Source organism: Pipistrellus hanaki (genome assembly GCF_964339955.1).
Source record: "Pipistrellus hanaki genome assembly, chromosome: 15".
NCBI lineage: Eukaryota > Metazoa > Chordata > Mammalia > Chiroptera > Vespertilionidae > Pipistrellus > Pipistrellus hanaki.
Window position 1 is genome coordinate 47,169,031 of NC_140517.1, and position 23,435 is coordinate 47,192,465.

A 23,435-nucleotide genomic window follows, 5' to 3' on the forward strand; every position below is an offset into this window, starting at 1 on the left:
CTCTGATGGATTTGTTGCATCTGGAGAAGTTAGGAAGCGGGGGAGGAGGCAGAGGCTTGGTCCCCAGGACCTGTGGGTGCTGATGTGAAAAGATGGGGAACCTGGGCATGGAAGGAGGAGGGGCCGAGGGCCCCAATACGATGGTTATGAAAAGGGCCCTATTTCTTGGACTCCCGGAGCGTTGGAAGGAAGGGAGCTGGGACCTTCCTTGGTGACTGGGGTCACAGAGGCAGCCTAACTTTCATCCATGATGGTAATGCCCCAGCCAGAGACAGTACAGCTTGTCCCAGAGACTTTGCATCTGGACGGTATATTGATTGTCTTCACATTGCGTGAGAGCTTGACCGGGCTGCTCAACTTCACGAGCATGAGGTCATGATCATCGGTGCGCTTGTTGTACCGGGGGTGGACGAAGGACTCTGTAGCTCTGATCTTCCGGGCACGCCCACCAACCAGAAGGTCACTGCCCATTTGCACAATATACTCGCTTAAAAAACAAAACAAAAAAAAAGCAACATTCAAAAGGGGACACTGTGATTAAGAGAGGGGTACAAAGACCCAGAGTTAGGGGGACAGAAGCCCAGAGAGAGAGAGAGAGAGAGAGAGATTGAGAGAGAGACCTCCTTGTGGCTCCCCCGTTCTGTACCTCCTGTGGCAGTGGGTGACGGTGAGCACCTACCGCCGCTGGATCAGCACGCCTGCACACTGGAACACGTTGTGATAAAGGGCCACCTGCCAGGGGTGGGTGCCTCTTGTACATACAACTCCATTAATAATCCTTTCCCCGGTTATTGGAGTCTCTTTCACGGCCCGTGTAGAAAGAGTTCCAATTCAGGGTTCAGGTTCTGGAGAAGGGCCGCACACAAATGAAAAGAGACTTGAAGAAATTCAATTTGGCGGTTTGGGGGGCCAGGCGGCAGTCCAACTCTAGTGGGAGAACTACGACTGCTCTGGCCCTGCCATCCCCTTTTATTGAGGCTTAACAGCTGCTTCAACTTAACATAATCTCAACTAAAGGTTAAAGCAATTGAGGTTGTTGACCAGCCTTCCTGGCTTCCTGTCAACATCTCTTTCCCAGCTGAAACTGATTTGGTTTCCAGCACCGGTGTCCTGGGCTGGAGGGAGACACGGAGAATCATGGGCAGCAGGCTCCAATCCAGAGTAGATGAATTCCCAGGGACAGTGATGGAAAGAGACACACAGACAGAGAGGTGTGGAGAAGGGCAGAGGCAGGCATGGAGCACAGGGCAGAGACAGCTGCAGACAGAGATGGAGAGAGACGGGGGGGAGCCTGCTCAGAAACCCAGGGCAGCCGCTGGTCTGGAGGCAACCCCAGCTTCTGATGAGAGAGACACGGAGGACAGGAAGCAGCCTGGAGGGCACCCAGAGCCCAGGGGTCAGGAGGGAGCAGGAAGAAAGGGGCCACAGCCCGGGGGTGGAGTCTCCATTGGACGAGGCTGCTGCAGGGGAGGGTCCTGACTAGGGGGCTCCTTGGAGAAGAGGGGGCTCTGGAGAAGGGAGGTGGGGGACTCTGAGGCTTAGGGTCAAGGTCAGGACTCCCAGGCTGGTCCTCATCTGCTTGTCCATCAGATCCCAGGGCGTAGGACAGCAGTAGGAGCAGCAGCGGCTGGAGCATGTGTTCTGTCTGAGTTTCTGTGGCTGCCACAGAGGAAGGGCCTCTTCTGCTGAGACAGAGAGTTCCAGAAGCTGGACTCCTGGTCTCTGGGTCTTTTCTCTTCACTCAGACTCAGCAACCCCCACCTTCCCCTCAGACCCAGCAGCCCCAGTCTGCACCCACCTCCTCCCTCAGACTCAGAAGTCCAGGCCAGAGACACCCTTCCATGCAGATGCATCTAGGGATCGGGGTTTTTTCCCCTCCCCATTCATAATTCTATGTCCCAAATTCCTTTTAGGTTAAAAAAAACCCAAAAACCCAAACTCCAGCTCTCCAGCCCCTCCTTCTCACAACCAGATTTTGGCCCTCTACTGCTCGGCTCTCAAGAGCTAGAGTGGGCTGTCCATGCAGACACACCTGCCCCAACCCATATGGGATTTCCTCTCCCCTGCAATGGGTCTGGTCTGATCTGGTGTCTTCAGCTTGGGTTGGAATTCAGCCGTGTCCAGCCCTGTGCAGAGTGGCCCTCTTTATGACACATCTGCCCCACCCCAACTCTCATGGTCCTGGAGTTCAGGCGAACCCAGCTCTGGGGTTATCTTACCTGCATTTGCTCTTATCTGGAACCCCAGAGGCAGCTGAGGCCATATGCCCGCACTCTACCTCCATCCTCATTCCTGAGGCCAGGTCAGCGGGCTGGCCCCAGCACGTTCCAGCTCCACCATCCCTGGTAGCAGCTACAAAGGGCGTGACCAGGCACTGGCCCTGAGGGGCAGGACCAGGAGTCAAGAACCTCCCTGCAGGGCTCAGGATGGATTGTGCCCTGGATCCTCCCTGGGGCCAATTTTCCTGCTCTCTGCCCCTCTTGGGGGTGGCCAGGAATTTACACCGTAACTCTGAGCTGCTTGTGGGAACTTGTCAGGCTGAATCTCAGACATGTCTTTGAGCCTGAACCTGATCCTTATATTGGGGTATGAATCTCAAGAGAAGGCTTTCCTTACTTAAAGCACCAAACAGACTATCAAATTACAGCGGGAAGGTTAGGGAGAGGTGGGGGAGGTAAGAGATCAGCAAAAGGACTTGTATGCTTGCCAATAAGTATAACCAAAGGTTGCAAAACTCTGGGGGAGGGGGGGCAGGGCATGTATGGGGGGCAATGGACAGATTTGGACACATATAATACCTTAAAAAAAAAAAAGAATACGTAGGATTCTCTTGTCCTGGTGAAACAAACAAACAAACAAACAAAATATATATATATATATATATATATATATATATATATATATATATATATATATATAGAGAGAGAGAGAGAGAGAGAGAGAGAGAGAGAGAGAGAGAGAGAGAAGGCTTTCCTAACTCCACCTGCTAAATATGTACTGTTTTTCACTTATTATACTTTGATTTCTATACATAGTATGTATATCTAACAAAAATGTCTGAACATTATCTAATGGGACATTTTATTTACTTTATAAAATGTCTTGACAGCCCTAACCAGTTTGGCTCAGTGGATAGAGGGTTGGCCTGCAGAACAAAGTGTCCCGAGTTCGATTCCGGTCAAGGGTGTGTACCTTTGTTGCAGGCTCCTCCTCAGCCCTGCCCATGATTGGTGCGTGCAAGAGGCAACCAATCAATGTGTCCCTCTCACATCAATGTTTGTCTCTGTCTTTCCCTCTCTCTTTGACTCTCCCTAACAATCCATGGAAAAGCATCCTCGAATGAGAATTAACCAAAAGACAAAAAAAAAAAAATTTTTTTAATTTAAAAAATAAGCTTTAAAAGTCTTGGACAATTGTTTCTCTTGGAATGCTTACTCCTCTTTTTATTCTGTTGTATAACGTTCTACACTATAGATTTATTCTGACTTATGTGACTCTTCCACATTGAAGTACCTTTGAATCGCTTTCATTATAATGAGGGTGGGATGAATTTCTTTATTTTTCATCTTTGCTCATTGTATTCATTCATGAAGTATGTATGGAGCATTTACTCTGAGCCAGAATTTGTTCTGGCCTCTGAGGTCACAGCATCCACAAAACAGCAAAATTCCATCACAAAGCCCCTCATTCCAGTGGGTGGACACCTTGAGTAAAGAGACATGAACTTCACATGGGTGGCTTTTTATGTGGCAGGAAGTGCTATGGGGAAAAAATAAGACCAGAAGAGGACTAGTTCCCTTTGATCTCAGCAACCCCTAAATGGCCATTAAAATATTGGGAAAGGTGGTTGGAAAGACCCCAGGGGAAGAGGACATGTGGATAAAATCTTGTAGGAGGTGGTAGATGGATTCATGTAGCTATTGGGATGAGTGAGTCCCAGGCAGAGTGACGGGAAGGTGAGAAGAGGAGGGGACCTGAAGTGTTCTAGCAAGGAAGCCTTTTTTATTGGAGCTGAATGAATCAGAGGGAGAAGGGTGGGTGATGGGTTCAGAGGCCTTCCAAGATTTGGACAGCACAGGGATTGAGGACCGAGATAGGACTTTGGCATTTGCATCGAGTAACAAAGGAACCATTGTTAGATGACTACTAGACAGCTGATTCCTAATAGGGAAATTGACCCTCACTTCTAACTCAGACACCAAAATAGGTTTCATGCCTTCGTGTGAATCCACTTGTTTTCTCCATTCACATCTTTAATCCAATTCTACCTTTGTCCCACAAGTTGACCCATCATGGGCATTGTGGTTGCCTACCCAACATGCATTCCTTCTGCCATTCGTCAGAACCTTGATTTAGTTTGGACAACCTGCTATGCTCATTGTGACTGAGCTTTACTGCACCAAGCATGGGGGCCCATTTCTGCTGCCCAGGGATTGGTTTATACATAAACATGTGATACCCTGTTGGCCAATGAAGGGTGAGGGGAAGACCACTAGGTTACTTCAGCGAACTGCTCTCTTCTTCCCAAAGGGAGATAGGACAAGAATTCTCCTTGACTCTCTTAGACTGTGTCCCTTCTGGGCATAAATTCTGGAAGTGAGGCAGCCCTCCTGGAACTGGGGAGGGGAGAAAGCCATAGCTCTGAGATGGACAAACGGAGAGAAAGTGATAGTGTCTCTGATGAGGTTGCTGAGCTGGTGAATTAATCCTCAGATCATCTGCAGGATTCCTTTCTGGTTTAAATTTTCTGTGTTGTTGTTGCTTCCACTGCCGAAGTCTTTTTCGTAAGACATCAGCGTCATGTTCAGATTTCATTGCAAGTCTAGAACTTGATCCCAATCCATCAATTCAAATCTAATTCCGAGCTGAATCTCCATATGGAATCAAAATTAACCAGCAAACCTTACCCTGTCTCCAGGGGTAGCTCTTCTTACCATCCCCGATATTTCATGATAGCACTTAACTCTATATCATGTTTATTTTATATGCATTTGTTCGTTGTCTATTTCTCCCCCCTAGCATGGGACTGCGTAGAAATAGGGACTCATACAGTACAGCATCTGGACTCTGTCAGATCCTCATAAGTAAATGTTGAATTAATGGCTGAAAGTGAATATACCTTTCATTTTTAAGCCAGTGAACTATAGAATTGAGGGGGAAAACATTTATCTGGTATCTTTCTAAGCCAGAACTTATATGCTCACATTTCATTAAGTCTTCACAACAGTTTTTTTTGTTTGTTTTTTTGTTTTTGTTTTTGAGGGGGGGGGGTAGAGGGGACTGGATACAGTGAACTTTATTTTTTATTTATTTTAAAAAATATATTTTTTATTGTTTTCAGAGAGGAAAGGAGAGGGAGATAGATAGAAACATCAATGATGAGAGCAATCATTGATTGGCTGCCTCCTGCACACCCCCCACTGGGGATCGAGCCTGCAACCCAGACATGTGCTGTTGACTGGAATCAAACCTGGGACCATTCAGTCCACAGGTAGAGGCTCTATCCACTGAGCAAAACCAGCTAGGGCCAGTGAACTCCCTAGGCCGCACCCCTACTTCTACAGGGTGTCAGGGCTGTACCTTGTGGAGATCAGGAGATTTTCAACATGTTGGGAATCGATTTGGGGCAAGGACTCCTAAGTAGCTGAATGCCTCTCCTCATCTCATAGTGCTGCTGGTCCAGGGGGACACTCACTCTTTGGAGGCCACATGGACCACACGATCCATCTCTCCATCTCTGTGGCCAAGTTCATGTTCACACCAGGAAGTGAGCTTGGTGAATGGTCCTTGAGGACAATGTCAGCCTCAGCACTGATGTCGGAAAAGTGGGTGTCACTGGCAAGGTCACAGCGTACAACCTGGTCCTCAGTATAGCCCATGATGCCCTGGGTGGCTTTTCACAGCCTCTCTGGGTTTTCCGAGAAATAGGAGTCAGACAGGCAGGGACCCGAATCCTGCCTGTGCTGCTTCCATTGCCTCTCTGAGATGAACCCCAAGTTCTCCTCCACTCTGAAGAAGAATATGAGGGGCTACCTGGACTCCAAAGTCTCAAAGGGAGGACCTTCACGGTGGTCTAGACTTTGGGGTCCAGAGTTAGGAGGGAGCTGTGCCCTTGACTGTGGGTCCTAAGCAGGACAAGTATGGACTTTCGGGTCTGAGAGAGGATCATCTGGGAGACTTGGCTTCTATACTTTGCTCAAGGAGGGGTCTTCACCTCCTCTGTGCAGTGAACCAGCAGCTGCAGAATTTCTGCAATATGGGGAAGGGTAGAGCGTGGGGCTAGGAGAGACTCAAGAGGGAGATATGATTAGAAGAAATACGAGCAAGACTATATTACTACCTGACACATCTGACAAACTCACTCACTGAAACTAACCACACGGGCATGCTCTGATGATAAAATATTCCCAACGGGTGGGTGATTGCAGGAAGTCACGTCCTCAGGGTCTATATGTCACGTTAACCTTTACCTTGAGCAAAACCTGTTCACCGAGTTTGTGCATCTGGGAAAAAGAACAGCTTTCAATACCAGCATACTCTCTCCAAAAATTCCAGAGATAATACACCCTGATACTGGGAGGAGATGACCCCAACATGCCTCATCGTTATCTTTTACCTCGGTAAAATATGTATGTGAGAGGTTAACTATCTTGCATTGCCTGTAAAAGAGTCACGTACTCTCCCCATGGCCCTTTGTATCCAAGCCTACAGATTTCCACACTTTTTTTTTTTTTTTAAATTCAGCAAAGAGGGTTACCACAAGTCATTGGCAACGAATTTCACTTCCAGACTTGTATCAAGGAGCTGAGAAGGCAGGACCAGGTGGCTCCAGCCAGAGTTGGTGCAAAACCACCATGTTTTGTTGCTTTTTAAATGGTTAGATTGATTTTTTTTTAAAGCATCTGTCTTTTTTGTTCTTTTTTTAAAAACATATATTTTATTGATTTTTTTTACAGAGAGGAATAGAGAGTTAGAAACATTCATAAGAGAGAATAGTCGATCAGTTGCCTCTTGTACATTCCCTACTGGGGATGTGCCCGCAATCAAGGTACATGCCCTTGACAGGAATAGAACCTGGGACCTTTCAGTCCGAAGGCCGATGCTCTATCCACTGAGCCAAACCGGTTTCGGCAAAAGCGTCTGTCTTTAATTACTATCTGCTTTTAGGAAATAAATGGTAAACTCTATGCACTGTGGATCTGAATTCTGCCATCATAATGATGTTCCAGTTTCCAAGCTGCTGAATATATTCTTTGGCGTGGCGGACTGCTATACATAGTACTTCATCTGTATATTGTATTGTGTGTTTACCACCCCAAGCCAAGTCTCCTTCTATCACCACTTATCCTCCCTTTTATCCTCTTCTACCTTCCCCACCGCCCTCCTCTCTAGTAGTCACCATACTGTTGTCTCTATCCTTGAGTCCTTTTTTTTTTTCTTTGCTTAATTCCTTCACCCTTCTCAACCAGCCCCCAATCTCCTCCCCTCTGACAACTGTCAGTCTGTTCTCTGTATCCATGAGTCTGCCTCCACTCTGTTCATTTATCTTGCTCATTAGATTCCACATATAAGTACTTGTCTTTCTTTCACCGGCTTATTTCACTTCGTGTAATACTCTCTGGGTCCATTCATGCTGCAGAAAGGGGTAAGACTTCTTTCTTTCTTAGGGCTGAGCAGTATTTTGTTGTGTAAGTGTTAACACAGCTTTTTTTATCCACTCATTTATGGATGGACACTTGGGTTGCTTTCAAATCTGGGCTATTCTTCATGTTGAGATGACCCTTGGGAAGCTGTAGGGAACAGCTCTAGGGTTAAGCCTCAGACTGACCCTGTGGCAGAACTACAAACAAGTCCCATCTTGAAGGGCACAGCCCTCTTAGCATAATTAAGCTTGACTTTATGGCTGCCCCCTAGATCCTTCCTGGGTTGCGAATGGGCTGTGGGAGGTGCAGCAAGTGCTGCCAAAACAAGTGAAACTCACAGGAACATAGTAACTATGGTGACCACTACCTTGTTTTTCTCTGACTATAAAATAAAGGCTCAGCTTGCTGGCTGGATCCTCCTCTGTGGCCTCACCCAGGCACAGGAGACCCTCCAGGCCCCAGCTATACTCTCTTTGTCTATCTTTTCTTTAATGCTTCACTGCCCCTCCTCAGGCTCACCGAACTCTTGGCTGTGCTGGCACGGCACAGGTAGCCCCCCAGATATGCATTCCTGGCACCAGGGATTTATTGTCAAGCATGAAAACTTTCCTTTGGATTTCTGGCATGAAGTGACTTTCATGGAGGTTCAGGGAGACTGATGTATGCAAGACATCTCACAACCCTTGGGGGAAACCACTCCATCTACATGTCTCATAGAGCATGACTCCAAATACCCAGCGGTGATTGGATAGGGTCGGTCACTTGACCAGAATGCAGTCAAACCATTGGCCATTTCAGTGACCTATGATGAGGCTGAAGGAGAAAAGTTGAGCTAGACCAGTTGGATTTTCTTTCATGAAAATATGACCTGAGAAATCCTGAGAGTCCTGGTGTGCTAACTCAGTTGGTTAGAGCATTTGCCGTATCTGCTAAGGGTGCAAGTTCAATGCCTGGTTAGGACACATACAAGAACCAACCAATGAATGCACAAATAGTGGAACAACAAACTGATGTTTCTCTCTTTCTATGAATGAATGAATGAATGAATGAATTAATTAATTAATTAATTAATGAAATTTTTAAAATCCTGGGGGAATGGAGCAATTGATGGTTGAAGATGAGGTTAAAAAGTTATAAAATGAGAGAGAAATAAAAAAAGACACGAGGGAGAAGACACTACGAAAATGCAGAAGCAGTAGAGAAGGGTTTATAGTGTCAAATAGAGGAATTAGATGGTTATTAGCAAGAAAGTCATAGAACATCCTGGAAGAGCCAGGAGAGAGATGCAGAGGGGAAGCCAGCCTCCACCTGGTGGCAATTTATTTATATCCTCACAACTACGACCCACTCCACACACATCTTTCCCAAGAACTGCCCCAAATGTCCTCTTCTCCACACTTCAGCTTGGACACCAGCAATGATGTGCCTCACTTCCTTCTGCCATAGCGGTTACCCCCTGGCAGCTCTAAGCTGTGAGAAAGAATGCTATTTCTCCTGGGGGGGGGCGGGGAGGGGCAGGAATCGGTCTCTCAGAGATCTGAGGGCCGTCAATGTACTGTTTCTTCACCTAGGTGGAGCTTGATGGGTGTTCATGAGTGCATGCTTAAGCTGTCAACATACTTCCCGCACCCTACTTTGCATATTTCTCCTCAACGGGTAAAAACATGTTAACTGCTCAGGAAAAGGAAGCATAAACCCTTTCAAGTCTGTCTTTGACAGGCCATGCCATTTGATATTAGAAAATTCTTACATGTCTTGGATCACACGATGTCACTCATATGTAAAAATCTAAGTAACAAAGTAAACTAATGAATTGAGTGGATCCAGAGACATGGAAGCATGGAACAGAGTGCAGAATCTCAGAGGGTATGCGGGGGCGGATGGATGGGTGGGTGGGAATTAACCAACCTAGAACCTTGTATGCATATATGCATGGCCTATGACCACAGATAGTGGGGTGGTGAGGGTCTGGGAAGCGGGGGCGGGGGCCGGCTGGAGGGGGATAATGGGGGGGGGGACAGGGACACATGTAATACTTTCAACAATAAAGAATTATATTAAAAACATTTTTACATGTGTTCTGTCCCCTGAAATTAACCTCCCTTTTCTCCAAGTCTTTCCAGGAAAAATGGGTCCCTTCAGGCAATGGTGGTGGCCAGAGTGGCCATGGAGTCCTGGTCTCTCTAGACCTCCTGTCTATCTTTCCATTGGGCGCAGATCCTGTCCCTCCACACTCCCAGCAGGGCCAAAGCAAGACAGGCAAAGAGCCAGGCCATGGGTTTTGGTTTATTTTGGGGATCCAAAGCTTGTCCTAGGCCGAGCTCTTGCCGTGGATGGTCTTCTTGATCCAGTCGAGGTAGCGACAGAGGTTGGTGTAGACACCAGGCCTCTTGGATTGCCCACAGGGGTCCGATCCCCAGGATGTGATCCCTTGGAGAACTCCATCACACACCAATGGGCCCCCGGAATCGCCCTGGAGGGTATAAGGGAAGAGTTTCACCTAAGATACCCAGCATTTGGCACCAGGTCTGCTACATGATTGGCCCCTCCAGCCACTGGGGATAAAAGCATTGTCCCCTGGCTCCACCTGCTGGCTGATTTAGGGAAGCACGAGACTTGGTTGGAAAGTCTGTAAGGAGGATTCTCTGGAAGGTCGGACACCTCTAGGGCCGGGGTCGGCAAACTGTGACTCCTGGGCCACATGCAGCTCTTTGGCCCCTTGAGTTTTCAGCAAAGGCCTGCTTAGGAGTACACTAATTAAATTAATAACAATGTACCTACCTATATAGTTTAAGTTTTAAAAGTTTGGCTCTCAAAAGAAATTTCAATCACTGTACTGTTGATATTGGGCTCTGTGGACTAATGAGTTTGCCAACCACTGTTCTAGGGGAACCTTGCCGAAGGCGGTAGACCCAGCCTTGACTTTTCCAAACAAGTCTGAGCCCTTTTTTTTTTTCTTTTTTTTTTTTTTTTACTGAACTCTTCATGTTTAGACTTCAAAACGTCCTTGTTTGAAAGACCCTACAGGTGCACGTGTTTCCTCAAGGATACTTACCCTACTCATAGTGTCTAGAGGTTAATTTCAGTTCAAGCAGTAGCTACAATAAAAGTCTAAGAAGGCAGGTGAATGGAGCTGTCTGGTTCCTTTGGCCAGGCAGTCCCTTAGCCCTCTCTTTCACAGAAACAAACACAGAGTAATCATTCATCCGTCGCTCAAGGTCTGCTGGTCAGCCCCGGCAGACTAGGGTGAGCGAGAAGTTAACAGAGTGGGGTGGGGTCTTCCACATACAAGGGACCAGACAAATTGTCTAAGGGTGGTGAAGGAAACGCTGGCCAATGAGAAAAGAGAGTGCTCTGAAGGGTCCAATCTAAAGAGAGAAAACATCAGGGACTGAGCTGATGTGGCCTCCACTTCCTGGATTTTGGTGAACAGATCTTTGAGTCCAGTTTCCAAACAGGAGAAAGAGCAGGGTTCTTGTACACACACACACACACACACACACACATACACACACACACGTGCGCCCACCTAGGCCAATAATTGTAGGAGTCTCTGTGGGGAAAAACCATCATCTGTAGGAATCATCCAGAGAAACAGATTTTCAGGGCATGATCCCTGATAGAATGACTGTGTTCCTGGCCAATGGGGAAGGACACAGTGGGGCATCGTTTTCAGGGTCCAATCATTGGCAAAGGGGGCGGGGTTTCCACGCAGGGGACAGAGCCAGGAAGAGCCCTGAAGACTGGAGTTGCAGCCAATGCAAAAGAGAGAGTTATATCTATGGCAAATCCCAAGACTTGTCATCTTGGGGGGTGGGGCGTCTTTGAAGGAGCCCTGTAATCAATGGCACCGTTCCCTGGACAACTGAGAAGAGAGTATTGCTCCCCCCAAGAAATCAGTCACAGGAGCAGGCAGCTGTGCTTAGGAAACTGAGTCAGGTACCACATCAAAGCGGCTGACTCGCTGGTGGATGGCAGAGTCCACAGAAACATCGGGAATGAACACATAGGAAGGGAACAGAAGCCTGTGTGCCCTGTAGCCTCCGACTCTCTCCTTCATGGAAACACCCTCTTGGGGGATGCCCACTTCCCGGCTTAGGCAGTAGGTCATTCCTCCCCACCTCTTTACCTCTCCCCTCCCTGAACCTCATCCCCAAGACAGGAGGTTCCCGTAAAAACGACAGCAACTACTCAACGCTTCTGATCCCTGCGCTGTGTGACCTGCTCTAAATCTTCTTCCCACTTTAGAGAAATGGGAACTTCTCCGAGTGCTAACCCTGTGGGGTCACCCCTCTGAGGTGCCTCCAGCCTCTACCAGTGGGGGGTGGGGGGTGGGGGGGTGGGAGGGGGAAGGGAGGGAAAGGGGGCGGGAAGAAAGGGGTTTCAGGCTGGCTCATTCAGAAGGGATTTTGATTGGCTGATTAGGAAGTCACTCACCTGGCATGAGTCAGCCCCACTGCTGTCGCCTGCACAGACCATCGCTTCGGTGACTTTCCCGGGGTAGGCGTCTTCACACCGCTTCTGGGGCACGATGTAGACGTCTGCGCAGTTGAGGGCATCCGGAAAGTTCGCTGAGGGAGTACAGGGTGTAAGTTCCCAGAGAGAGCAGCCCTGGCCCTCCATCCCTGTCTGGATCAAACCTTTCCTCTCTGCATCCACAGCTGCACGGGGGGCAGGGGAGGGAGGTGGGAGCTGGTTCCTGGCACATTCCTCGTGGCTTATCATTTCTCACCACCTTAATCAGAGCCATGGACCAAGCGTCGGACCACTGGATCCTATCTTTTCTTTCTTGCTTTGAGTTATTTTCAAATTAAGAGTCAGGAGACAAGAGGGTTTGGAGGTGCTCTCTTGTGACATATCTGTCCCACTTCATCCAAGTCTTCCCACCCCCAAGCCACCAGGTTGTCAATCTCAGCTGAAATCTACTTCCTCCAATTGTCACCTCCTCCACCTCCTCCTCCTCCTTGAAGCCTTCTCTCGACCCTTAATTAAAACACCACACCTTGCCCTAGCTGGTTTGGCTCAGTGGATAGAGTGTTGGCCTGCAGACTGAAAGGTTCTGGGTTCGATTCCGGTTAAGGGCACATGCTCGGGTTGTGAGCTTGATCCCCAGTAGAGGGCATGCAGGAAGCAGCCAATCAACTATTCTCTCTCATCCTTGATGTTTTGTTTTTTTTCTTTCTCTCTCTCTCTCTCCCTCTCCCTTCCTCTCTGATATCAGTAAAAATATGTCCTGCCGAAACCGGTTTGGCTCAGTGGATAGAGCGTCAGCCTGCAGACTGAAGGGTCCCAGGTTCGATTCCGATCAAGGGCATGTACCTTGGTTTTGGGCACATACCCAGTAGTGGGTGTGCAAGAGGCAGCTGATCGATGTTTCTCTCTCAGAGAAACATCGATCAGCTGCCTCTTGCACACCCACTACTGGGTATGTGCCAGTAGTGGGTGTGCAAGGCCGTCTGCCACGGCTGCGAGTCGGACTTGCACTCCTGGCCCCCCAGCACCTTGCTCTCCTCTGCCCTCCAGTGTCCTGTAGAAGGTGTGGGGGCGGGGAGGATGAGGGAGGAGAGCAGGAGCGTGGATTCAGAGGGACACACCCCAGGTTCTCTCTGCCTGCCTCCCTCCCTCCCTCCTGTGTCCACACACACACACACACACACACACACACACCCTCGTGTGCGGGGCTCCCGGCTTGCACATGCCACCCGCCGCACACACTGGCACACGTACACTCGCTGAACCCCGTGACTCATCCATCACACGGAGTCACACACCCAAGCGTGCTTCCACAGGCTAGAGTTTCTAACTCTCTATCCCTCTCTCTTCCTCTCTGTAAAAAAATCAATACAAATATATTTTAAAAAATAAAATAATAAAAATAAAAAGATGTCCTCATGCCCACAGTGATTTTAAAAACAAAACAAAAACAAGACAAAACAAAGCACCACACCTCTATCACTCCCTATCCTCTTACCATTCAGGGTATTTCATTATATAAACTACACCTCTCTCTCATATGTCATGTTATAGGTTTACTGTCTATTTCCCCCACCTGGCATGCAACTCTATGAGGACAGGGACTCATCCCATACAGCTCATGGGGCCTGTCAGATCCTTCACAAGGAAGTCTTTGAATTTTAACGACTGTAAGTGGAATTCATCCTTCTTATCAGCCTTTGAGCAGTGGACTTGAGTGGGGAAACGAGGGCACCTCTCCCAGCCAGAAGTTATATGCTCACATCTATCTCATTTAACCTTCACAATGGCTTTTGGAAAGGAGAGATGCATTCATTGATTCCTTCTTTCACTCATCCACAGGATCATCCAACAAATACATATGGAGCACCCTGAGCACTAGGAATGGCCAATGAAAAAAAAAAAGTAGATATAGCCCTAACTGGTTTGGCTCAGTGGATGGAGCATTGACCTATGGACTCAAGGGTTCCAGGTTCGATTCCAGTCAAGGGCATGTACCTTGGTTGTGGGCACATTTCCAGTAAGGAGTGTGCAGGAGGCAGCTGATGGATGTTTCTCTCTCATCGATGTTTCTAACTCTCTCTCCCTCTCCCTTCCCCTCTGTAAAAAATCAGTAAAATATATTTTTTTTTTTTAAATTTTTTTAATGAGCCCTTAGGGAGCTTAAAAGTCTATCCGTTAGTTTTCCTCATTTTGCAAGTGAGGAAAGTGAGGCTGAGAGCCTGGGCCAGTATTGTTGGGTTCAAGGGGAAAAGGGAGCTGAGAAATCTCTCTTGGGCCCCTGCAAATCCTTTGTATCCCAAGTCTGTGAATGAGATTATATAAAATCCTACCCAACAAGGATCTCATACTCTCCACCACAAAGGAGTGATTCATTCACCCATCCATCCATCCATCCATTCATATTTTTGAACCCTACTTAACAATGTGTTACTTTGCTTACTTTCTCCCACCACTCCTATTAATATCCTGGCCTTCCGTGTTCCCAACATGGGCCACGTGTGAATCACAACCCCACCGCCACAGTCCCTTCCTTATCTCCTTGCAGGGGTCAAGTTTGGCCAACGGCTTGGGGTCCGCTGGGAAAACCAGCTCCTCCTCCTCCTTCTCCTCCTTCACGCCAACTACCTTGGGGGCTGGTAACGGTGCCCCAGCCCGAGATGGTGCACTTCTGGTTGACGCGAGGGCAGTGGTCTGTCAGGTTGATGGGCTTCACGGAGTCCCCTCTGGAGGCTGGGTCGCGTAGCCGGAGGAGCATCAGGTCGTGGTTGTGGTCGTCGCTGTCACCGCTGAAGCAGGGGTGTGGGATGGACTGGGCCACGGCCCTTTCCTGCCCCGACCCACTCTTATTCTTCAGGCTGTGCTCTCCCAAGCGGACGGTGTACCTCCTGGAAGGATGGGGATTTGTTTGGGATGCAGCCCCTCAGACCCAAGTCCAGGCTCCCAGCTCCCTCTTCTTTCAGACTCTCTCTCTCTCTCTCTCTCTCTCTCTCTCTCTCTCTCTCTCTCTCTCGCCTGGGACCCAGCTATCTCTTTCCCAAGGTAAAACCCAGTCCCCTCTTTACAGTCCCCTCAGACCCAGGAGTCCAGGCTCTCAGCTCCCTCTTCTCTCTCTCTCTCTCTCTCTCTCTCTCTCTCTCTCTCTCTCTCTCTCTCTCTCTCTCTCTCTGCCAAAGACCCAGATCTCTCTTTCCCAAAGTAAAACCCAGCCCCCTCTTTCACCCGGCCCAGCCCACCTCTGCCCCAGGCGGGGCGTCCACTCACGGCTTTTTGCAGTGGGCTGCCGTGAGGACCCAGTTGTCGTCGATGAGGACACCCCCGCACAGCAGCTGGTCCCCCTGGAACAAGGCCGTCTGCCACGGCTGCGAGTCGGACTTGCACTCCTGGCCCCCCAGCACCTTGCTCTCCTCTGCCCTCCAGTGTCCTGTAGAAGGTGTGGAGGGGGGGGGGAGGATGAAGGAGGAGAGCAGGAGCGTGGATTCAGAGGGACACACCCCAGGTTCTCTCTGCCTGCCTCCCTCCCTCCCTCCTGTGTCCACACACACACACACACACACACACACACACACACCCTCGTGTGCGGGGCTCCCGGCTTGCACATGCCACCCGCCGCACACACTGGCACACGTACACTCGCTGAACCCCGTGACTCATCCATCACACGGAGTCACACACCCAAGCGTGCTTCCACAGGCTCCTACACTCCCACGTGGGTCTTCCCGGGCCCCCCACTCCCCAGCAAGCAGCCCGCAGAGCTTGGGGTGCTCATGCAAGTGTGCAACGTCCCCTGACACGCATCTACCTGCCGTCACCAGAGAGCTGTGCCTCCACCCGCCCCCCCCCAAAGCCAGCCAGCCCCGGAAGCCCCCCACATACCATCACACACCCCGCCACAGGCATGCACACGGGCTCACACTCACTTGCACAGACTTCCAGCAGCAGGAGCAGGAACATCCAGGCGCACACTGCGGCGGCAGGCGGTGGGCGTCCCATGCTGAGGCCTGGGGGAGGGAGAGCATGGGCTGAGGAAGGAGGAGGGAAGAGCCTGAAATCCTAGTAGGGTCTTGGGATTGGGGGTTGGTCTAAGGGAGCAGAGGGCATCCAGAGTGGTTCTTCTCTTCTGGTCCTGGATCTTAGTTTAGAAAGGGGTGGGGACCCAGATTTCTGAATCCGAGGAGAGAGGGAAGCTGGGAGGGTCTGGATTTTCAGGTTCCCAGGGAGAAGGGAGCCCTGCTTCGTACCCCGGACCCCTCCTGAGTCTCAGGGAAGAGGAGGCTGGGGCTCAGATTCCTGGGCCCGGTTCGGAAGGAAAACAGGATCTCAGGCTCAAGTCCTGAGCCTGAAGGGGGGTCCAGAGGCCGGGGGGGGGGGGGGGGATCACCTACTGATTCTGGCCCAGAGACAGAGGAGGCCCCAGGAGTTCAGCTCTCAGCCTGCTTCAGGGATCTGGAGCCTTTTAACTGGGAATCCCCGCCTCCTGCTCCGCCTCCTCCCGCCCTGGGCTGGCAGAACACCCCTGGGCTGCAGTGAGGAGGGGCTGAGGGGTTGAGGGAGGATGGGCTAGATTCTTGGGGTCCATAGGCAAGGGAGAGGAGCTCAGAGCTGTGACTCCTGGGTCTGACACAGAAAGGACTGGGGGCTCAGACGTCTGTCTGGGTCTGGAAGAGGCCAGGGCTTGGGGGCGTTGAACCCTGGGCCTGAGAAGAGAATGGGGCTGGGGGCCTAGACTCCTGGGTCTGAATGAGGAGGGGGTGAATGCTGGACCCCTGCCTACAAGGATGAGAGGACTTGGAGCCTGGACTTTGGAACTGATGGAGGACAGGGGGGCTGCTGTCAGGAACCCCCAAAGGAAGAAAGGCGAGTCTTCTTGGTTGGGACACCTGAGGGCGGGCCGGCCCCGCCCTCTGTCCCCTGAGAGGGCGGGACCTGGGCAGGCAGGTTTGGGAGGCACCGTGACCTGGTTTCCCCTTCCCCTGGGGGCGACGGGACCAGCCTGACAGAACCCGGGAGGCTTGCTGCAATACGGCTGATGGGGACAGACCGCAGGCAGGACCCACTGAGGAAATTTTCTCAGGGGGAATTTTAACGCGGTGACATTTCCCCATCGGCCACTCCACCGCCCATCCTCTGCCCTTCCTCCGTCCCATGACCCAAGCAAGAAAGCAGAGAGGGCTCCGTGCCTTTATTGCAAAACCATCCACGGGATCTGAAGACATCCAGACCCTTCCCATCCACTCCTCCCAGATGGTCCAGGGCGGGATGCGAACCCAGGACACACCTCCTAAAAAGCAGGGCTGCCAGGGGCGGGGCCAGGCCCTCCCTGTTCGCGCCAATGTGGGGAAAGCACCAGCAGCCCTGATGTCACGAGGGCGGGGACTCTGACAAAGGGGGTGGGGCCGGAGTCCAGCAGAGAGCTCTCATTGGGCAATGTTCCGAGGGGGCGGGGCTACTGAATGGATGGCAGGCCTGGGGCAGATCCGCCAGGTGATGCTGTTGCACAAGGTGGTGCCAGTTCTTGCTGATGTCTGGGAGCTGGAACCTGGAGGATAGCCACTGTCTTCCTGCTCCATCCCAAGGGGGCAGTAACCAGAAGTCTTCTCCAGGACAGCTGAGGGAGGGCACCGGTGGTGGAGACCCCTGAGGCTGGACCCCGTTATGCTGCACCCCCGTTATCCTGCATCCCCCTCCGCCTCTGGTCATCCTAGGCGCAAGGGCTCAGTATTTCTCCATCGTCTTTCTGATCCACTTCACATAGTGGCAAACGCTACTGTAGACGGCGGGGCGCCGGGGTCGGGAGCAGGGCTCGGAGCCCCCAGACACCACACCAGCTAGAGTCCCGTGGCAAACCAGTGGGCCCCCAGAGTCGCCCTGTGGGTGGGAGAAAAGAGAGGAACTGTTAGGCCAGGCTCACACAGACCCGCCCAGACACCCAGAAGCCAAGGGAGCGGGGTCACCTACTGATTGTGACCCAGAGGGAGAGGCCCCAGTAGCTCTCCAGGCCCTCCTCCCTCAAACCCAGGAGGAAAAGCTCGCAGCCTTCATCCCTCCCTTGGACCTAGCATTCTGGTTCCCTAGCACCCTCTTCCCCCAGGACTTAGAAACCAAGACTCGCCACCCCCCCCCCCCACCTCCAGGCCCCTCCTGTTTTAAATCCAGAAATCTGGTGCTGGACCCACCAGCATCTCCCAGGCCCCCCATCCTCCACCTCCTCCCCAGAGTAGATCTCACCTGGCAGGAGCCACGGCCCCCCTCCCACAGGCCGGCACAGAGCATACGCTTGGAGATTTGGCCAGGGTATGCCCGCCGGCAGAGTCTGGGCTCCAGGATGCTGATGTTGGCACACTGCAGTGTGAGTGGGTACTCCACTGTGGGGGAAGGAGGTCACAGAGGGTCAGCAGCCTTCCTCATCTCACTAGGCATCCTCCCTGCCCATTTCTTTCTTTTCTTTTCTTTTTTAATATATATATATATATATTCTTATTGATTTCAGAGAGGAAGAAAGAGATAGAAACATCAACGATGAGAATCATTGACTGGCTGCCTCCTGCACACCCCCTACTGGGGATTGAGCCCGCAACCTGGACATGTGCCCTAACCAGGAATCCAACCGTGACCTTCCTGGTGCATAGATGGGTGCGTGCTCAACTCCTAAAGCCATGGACTGGACCCCCACCCCCACCCCATTGCGGAAGGAGGATCCTTGGAACCACAGCATAAGACTCTCCAAGATAGAAACAAAAACAGTGACAAAGAGACAGAATCCTAGCATAGAAGGGAAATAGATGTGTATGAAGAAGGAGAAAGGGAGAAAGAGAAACAGAAAGATGCAGAGAAGAAGAAGGAAAAAGACACAGAGAGGCGAGTGACAAGAAGAGAGACAAAATTACATATTTCTATATAATTTACATAGAAAATATAGAGACCATGCCAGGAGCTAGAAACCTCTGAAGGGGAAAGAAATTCTTCGAGGAGGCCATGAAGTAATCGGAATGAGCCCAGCGATATCCGGTGAGAAGGCTGTGGGTTAGAGAGGAGGAGACATTTATAGGGAGACAGTCATTGATATAGAGATAAAGATGTAGAGATACGTGGCAGTGAAAGAGGGCGTTACCGCATACAGAGAGAGATAGACATGGCTATAGATATGCATGTGCCCGTGTATATAATGTGCAAAAATTCTAGACATGGATGCAAACTCAGACGCATCCAGGGGCTTGGTGGGTAAACGGGAGTGAGGCGGAGACTGTTGTGGTTTGGCCTGCAGGGGGCCACCTGCGCTCTATCCAAGACTGGTAGCTCTTGTGGGAATGTGAGTAAGAGCCTTGACGGCTATGTAGAATCTCCCAGGTTTGAGATGTTGGCAGCAACAAATGATGACATGATTTTTTTTTCAAGACGCTTGGAAAACCAGCACTAATGTGGGAAGCCAAATTTGGCTAACAGGTCTTTGATTTCTGACTCTGAGAATAGAAGGCCTTATTTGGATTCTAAGATACATATATTTGCACATTTAAACACCCTGTAATCAGGAAGTGTATTCCAGGAAATGATATCTCACAAGGGTCAATGGGACATCCCCCTATTCTCAATAATCCTATCTAATAAAAATGTAATAAAAAAAAATAATAAAGACATAATGTGCAAATTGGCTGTCACTTCACAACAAAGATGGCGGCACCCACAGCCAATAAGGAGGGGATATGCAAATTGATGTGACAAAGATGGTGGCGGCTGGACCGCTCCGAGCCTCTGGGCAGTGTGCAAAGGCAGAAGGCGGCTCCAGGCCCCAGCAAAGGTGGAAGGTGGAGGCCAGAGTGAAGGCCCGGGGAGAAGGAAGGCCTATTCTTGCACAAATCTTCATGCATCAAGCCTCTAACATGATAATAAATAATATGAGGTGAAATCATGATGCACCTTATAATGTAGAGCATCTTAGATTTGCTGGAACATATGGGTGGAGAGATAGATAGATCAATAGATAGAGGGGAGACATGAAAAGGCAGAGACAGGGAAAGAGGAGGGGTTTAGACCCTCAGTGTGAGATGTAAGGGAGTGTGTCATGGCCAAGGCTGTACCTATGGGGCTGGACACGGCCCCCCAGCCCGAGATGAGGCACTGGGTGCCCGGGGAGACGCAGGTCTGGCTGATGTTGAGGGGCTGCACGGCAGGTCCCAGGCGTGCCTTCCTGGGCAGGCGGATCAGCATGATGTCGTTATTGTGGTCTTGGGCTCGAAGGTCCTGGTTGAACCCGGGGTGGGGGAAGAAGTCCGTGACACGTAACAGCTGCTCTGAGCCCTCCCATTTCCAGAGGTGGTGCTCCCCGAGGCGGACCCACAGATACCTGGTGAAACAGGCCTCAGGGGGTCAAAACGCATGTCCACTGCGATGTTACGTGACTCTCCACACGCTACCTGTTCTCTCTGGGTCCCCGTCATGTGTTCGACCCCAGAGTGCTGTGTGATTTTAAACAAGGCACACACCCTCTCTGGGCCTCTCAATCCCTTTGTCTGCCTGTGCACTTGTAACTCTCCTCCAAGGACCATGCCAAGGGATCCGCCTTCTTCATTGCCCCACCTGGTGCCTTGCTGGTGACCTATGTCCCCTGGAACTAGGTAAGCACACGGGGGCTCCGCCTACATCCCAGAAACAGCCCCACCCCTGCCCCCGCAGGTTTGGTGGCTTCTGTGAGGAGTGGCTGTTTGTGCCTTCCAGGGTGTTTGCTGCAGGAGGGTCATAGGATATGGAAAATCCCCAACTTTGGAGTCACCCGTGGCCTCAGGGCTTTTCCTATCTGTCATATCGCTGACCCTCCAATCCATTCCCCCCCACCCCTTGAGGTATAACTTCAAGCCTTTTCACAGCGCTTCTAGTTTACTTGTTCTGTTCTGGGTCCATGGCCTGGCCATCTGAGGACTTTATGGGGGGTCTACCTATCCGTGCCATTGCACAACCTCTGACCTCTCCCAGGAGGGGCCAGGCTAATCACCGAGAATGCTGGGTTTGAGGAGTGTGCGGTTATTTCTGTCTGTGTCTCTCTGTCTCTGTGTTGCCTCCACAACCAGCCCTTTCCCCCACTCAGACTCATTCTTCCCCCTTCATCCCTTCTGCCTCCATCTCTCTTTGCTTCTCCTTCTCTATGCTCGGAGCTGACCTCTAGCCTGGTGTACAGACCTTGAACCTGAAAGAGGCCCCACCATGGAGCAATGCATGCTGGGAAATTCCCACACAGCATCTTGTAAACAATACCTGTGCTTCATTCCTGAAGAGCATCGGGACAGAGTGGACAACTCCATTCCAGAGATAGGCAAACAGGATTTCTGCCCCAGGTAGAATCTAAGTGATTCTATCAGAATGCTCAGAATCTAAAACTGTAGGACCTTAGGATTCTCACACACTAGGAATCCAGAAACCCTAGATTTCTATAAGGCTCAAGTTCTAGAATGTCATGAATCCCAAGTTGTACTATTCTAGAGTTCTCTGGATCAAATATCCTAGGTTTGAAAGATTATCAGAATTAAATTTAGGACATGACAAGCCTAAAATTCTAATATTTTGAAACAACTGCACAAAGGTTGTTATCATTCCAGAATTCTATGAAGCTATGGTTTTTGAAATTTGAAAATCTAGGGTTCAAATAGTTGGAGACCCTAGAATTATCTGAATGAAAAGTGTGGGGATTTTAAGAACCTGGAATCATAGCATTCTGCTATCTTAAGTCCAACAAATTATAGGTGCTTATGAGCAGAACCTTCTAGAATTTTCTTGGTTCAAGATTCTGGATGCTACAAATCACAGTATTCTAGGACTATGAGCATCTATATTTGACGGATCCAGACAAAATACGCTGAATCTAAGATTTTAATATTGCTCTATCCAGTACAACTACTTCCAATTGAGATGTGGCTACGTCCGGTTTCAAGGGCTTACACACACAAAAATAAAAGGATTAATGATGACATTGTTTAAGACATTTAAACATTGATTACACGTGAAAATAATATTTAAAGTTAAATCCATTATTAAAATGAAATCCTCTTGTTTTTCTTTTGCAGCGTGTCTACTAGACACGTGAAACTTAAATGGCCAGTGTTCTATTTCATTGGCAGTGTTGCTGCAGACTTCCAAGATTCTAGAATTCTCTGAGGCTCTTGTAGAACCTCGTGGAACCAAGACCTTAGGAGTCTGAGGTTCTGGATTACCCTGGGCCAGAGTCGAAGGTTCAAAGAGTGTAAATTTCCAATCTTAGACTCTTAGGACCAGATTACGTAAAACTCTAGAATGAGGAAATGTTGACAACTTTGTAATTTTGTTCATTATATTCAACAACATATTATATTTCTGAGAAGAGAAACAGAGGCTCACCCCTTCTTGCCCACAGCTCCCTCCCTCCTCTATCGGAGCCCTTGTCCACCTCACTCTTTTCTCACGCATCGCCTCCTCCCCAGAGCGGTCACTCACGGCCTGTAGCAGTGGGCAGCTGTGAGCAGCCAGCGGTCACTGATGAGGGTCGCCCCGCAGAAGAGGCGGGTGAAGAAGAAGAGGCCTGCCTGCCAGGGCTGCGAGTTGGGGTGGCATTCCTGAGCCCCAATGGCTCTCGTGTCTGCCCGGCTGTTCCCTGCGGGAAGTGGAGGGGAGAGGAGACAGAGGGCGTCAGTGAAGAGCAAGATGGAAGGGCTGGGGAGAGAAGCAGAGATGCCTAGAGGGCAGGCACAGGAGGCTGGGGTGTGCAGGGCCACGTGGAGAGGCTGCCGGGGCCCTGGAGAGTCAGCAGGATGGACAGGGTGGACGGCAGGAGCCTCACCTGCCAGCAGAGAAAGCAGAGCACAGACAAACCCCAGCTTCATGACCTCTGGGTGCCTGGGTCCTGGCGTCCGGCTCTGCTGTCCCTGCTTCTTTATGGTTAGCCATGTCATCGCCTTCCTCCTCCCTGGGGCCACCCTGTGATTAATTGGGGTTGGGAAACATGGCTGGAGGAGGAGGAAGCCCTGGGGCCTGGACTGGATGCCTTGAGAAGGAGGCTGGGCAGGGGGATCCCCTGTTAGCAAGAGCTGACTGCCTGCCTGCTGGGTCGGGGCTTGACTACCGGGGGTGGGGGGGTGGGGGGGGGAGGACATAGAATCTTCCTGGGCATCTCCAAAGAGGGAGAACCCTCATTCCCCATGACCTCCAGGTACGGGATCTGCATGCAGGATGGTGAGTGGCCTGAACAAGGAAATGGGTGAGGAGAGGGTCCCTAAGGCAGGCTCTGGAGTCTTGCAGGACCCTTGACCAGGAGCGCTGCCCAGAAATCAGGTTGCAGGTGGGAGAAGAACAAGGACT

At 50.5% G+C, this 23,435-nt stretch overlaps 2 protein-coding genes across 2 annotated transcripts; both read right to left on the minus strand.

Annotated features, from left to right (window-relative positions):
• Positions 1-9,925: 9,925 nt before the first annotated feature.
• KLK8 (kallikrein related peptidase 8) lies at positions 9,926-16,528 on the minus strand. The gene is made up of 6 exons (XM_084906235.1): positions 16,502-16,528; positions 16,037-16,117; positions 15,381-15,540; positions 14,745-15,004; positions 12,081-12,214; positions 9,926-10,116 (listed from the first exon to the last, which is right to left on the minus strand). Exons 2-6 carry the CDS (start codon positions 16,107-16,109, stop codon positions 9,955-9,957), a joined length of 789 nt encoding a protein of 262 aa, XP_084762361.1. The 5' UTR covers positions 16,110-16,117; positions 16,502-16,528; the 3' UTR covers positions 9,926-9,954.
• Positions 16,529-17,563: 1,035 nt separating this feature from the next.
• Positions 17,564-22,993, minus strand: LOC311633486 (kallikrein-9-like). Its single transcript, XM_084906236.1, has 5 exons — positions 22,918-22,993; positions 22,575-22,731; positions 20,192-20,457; positions 18,345-18,481; positions 17,564-17,984 (listed from the first exon to the last, which is right to left on the minus strand). The coding sequence occupies exons 1-5, from the start codon at positions 22,958-22,960 to the stop codon at positions 17,832-17,834; spliced, it is 756 nt and encodes a 251-aa protein (XP_084762362.1). The 5' UTR covers positions 22,961-22,993; the 3' UTR covers positions 17,564-17,831.
• Positions 22,994-23,435: the final 442 nt, after the last annotated feature.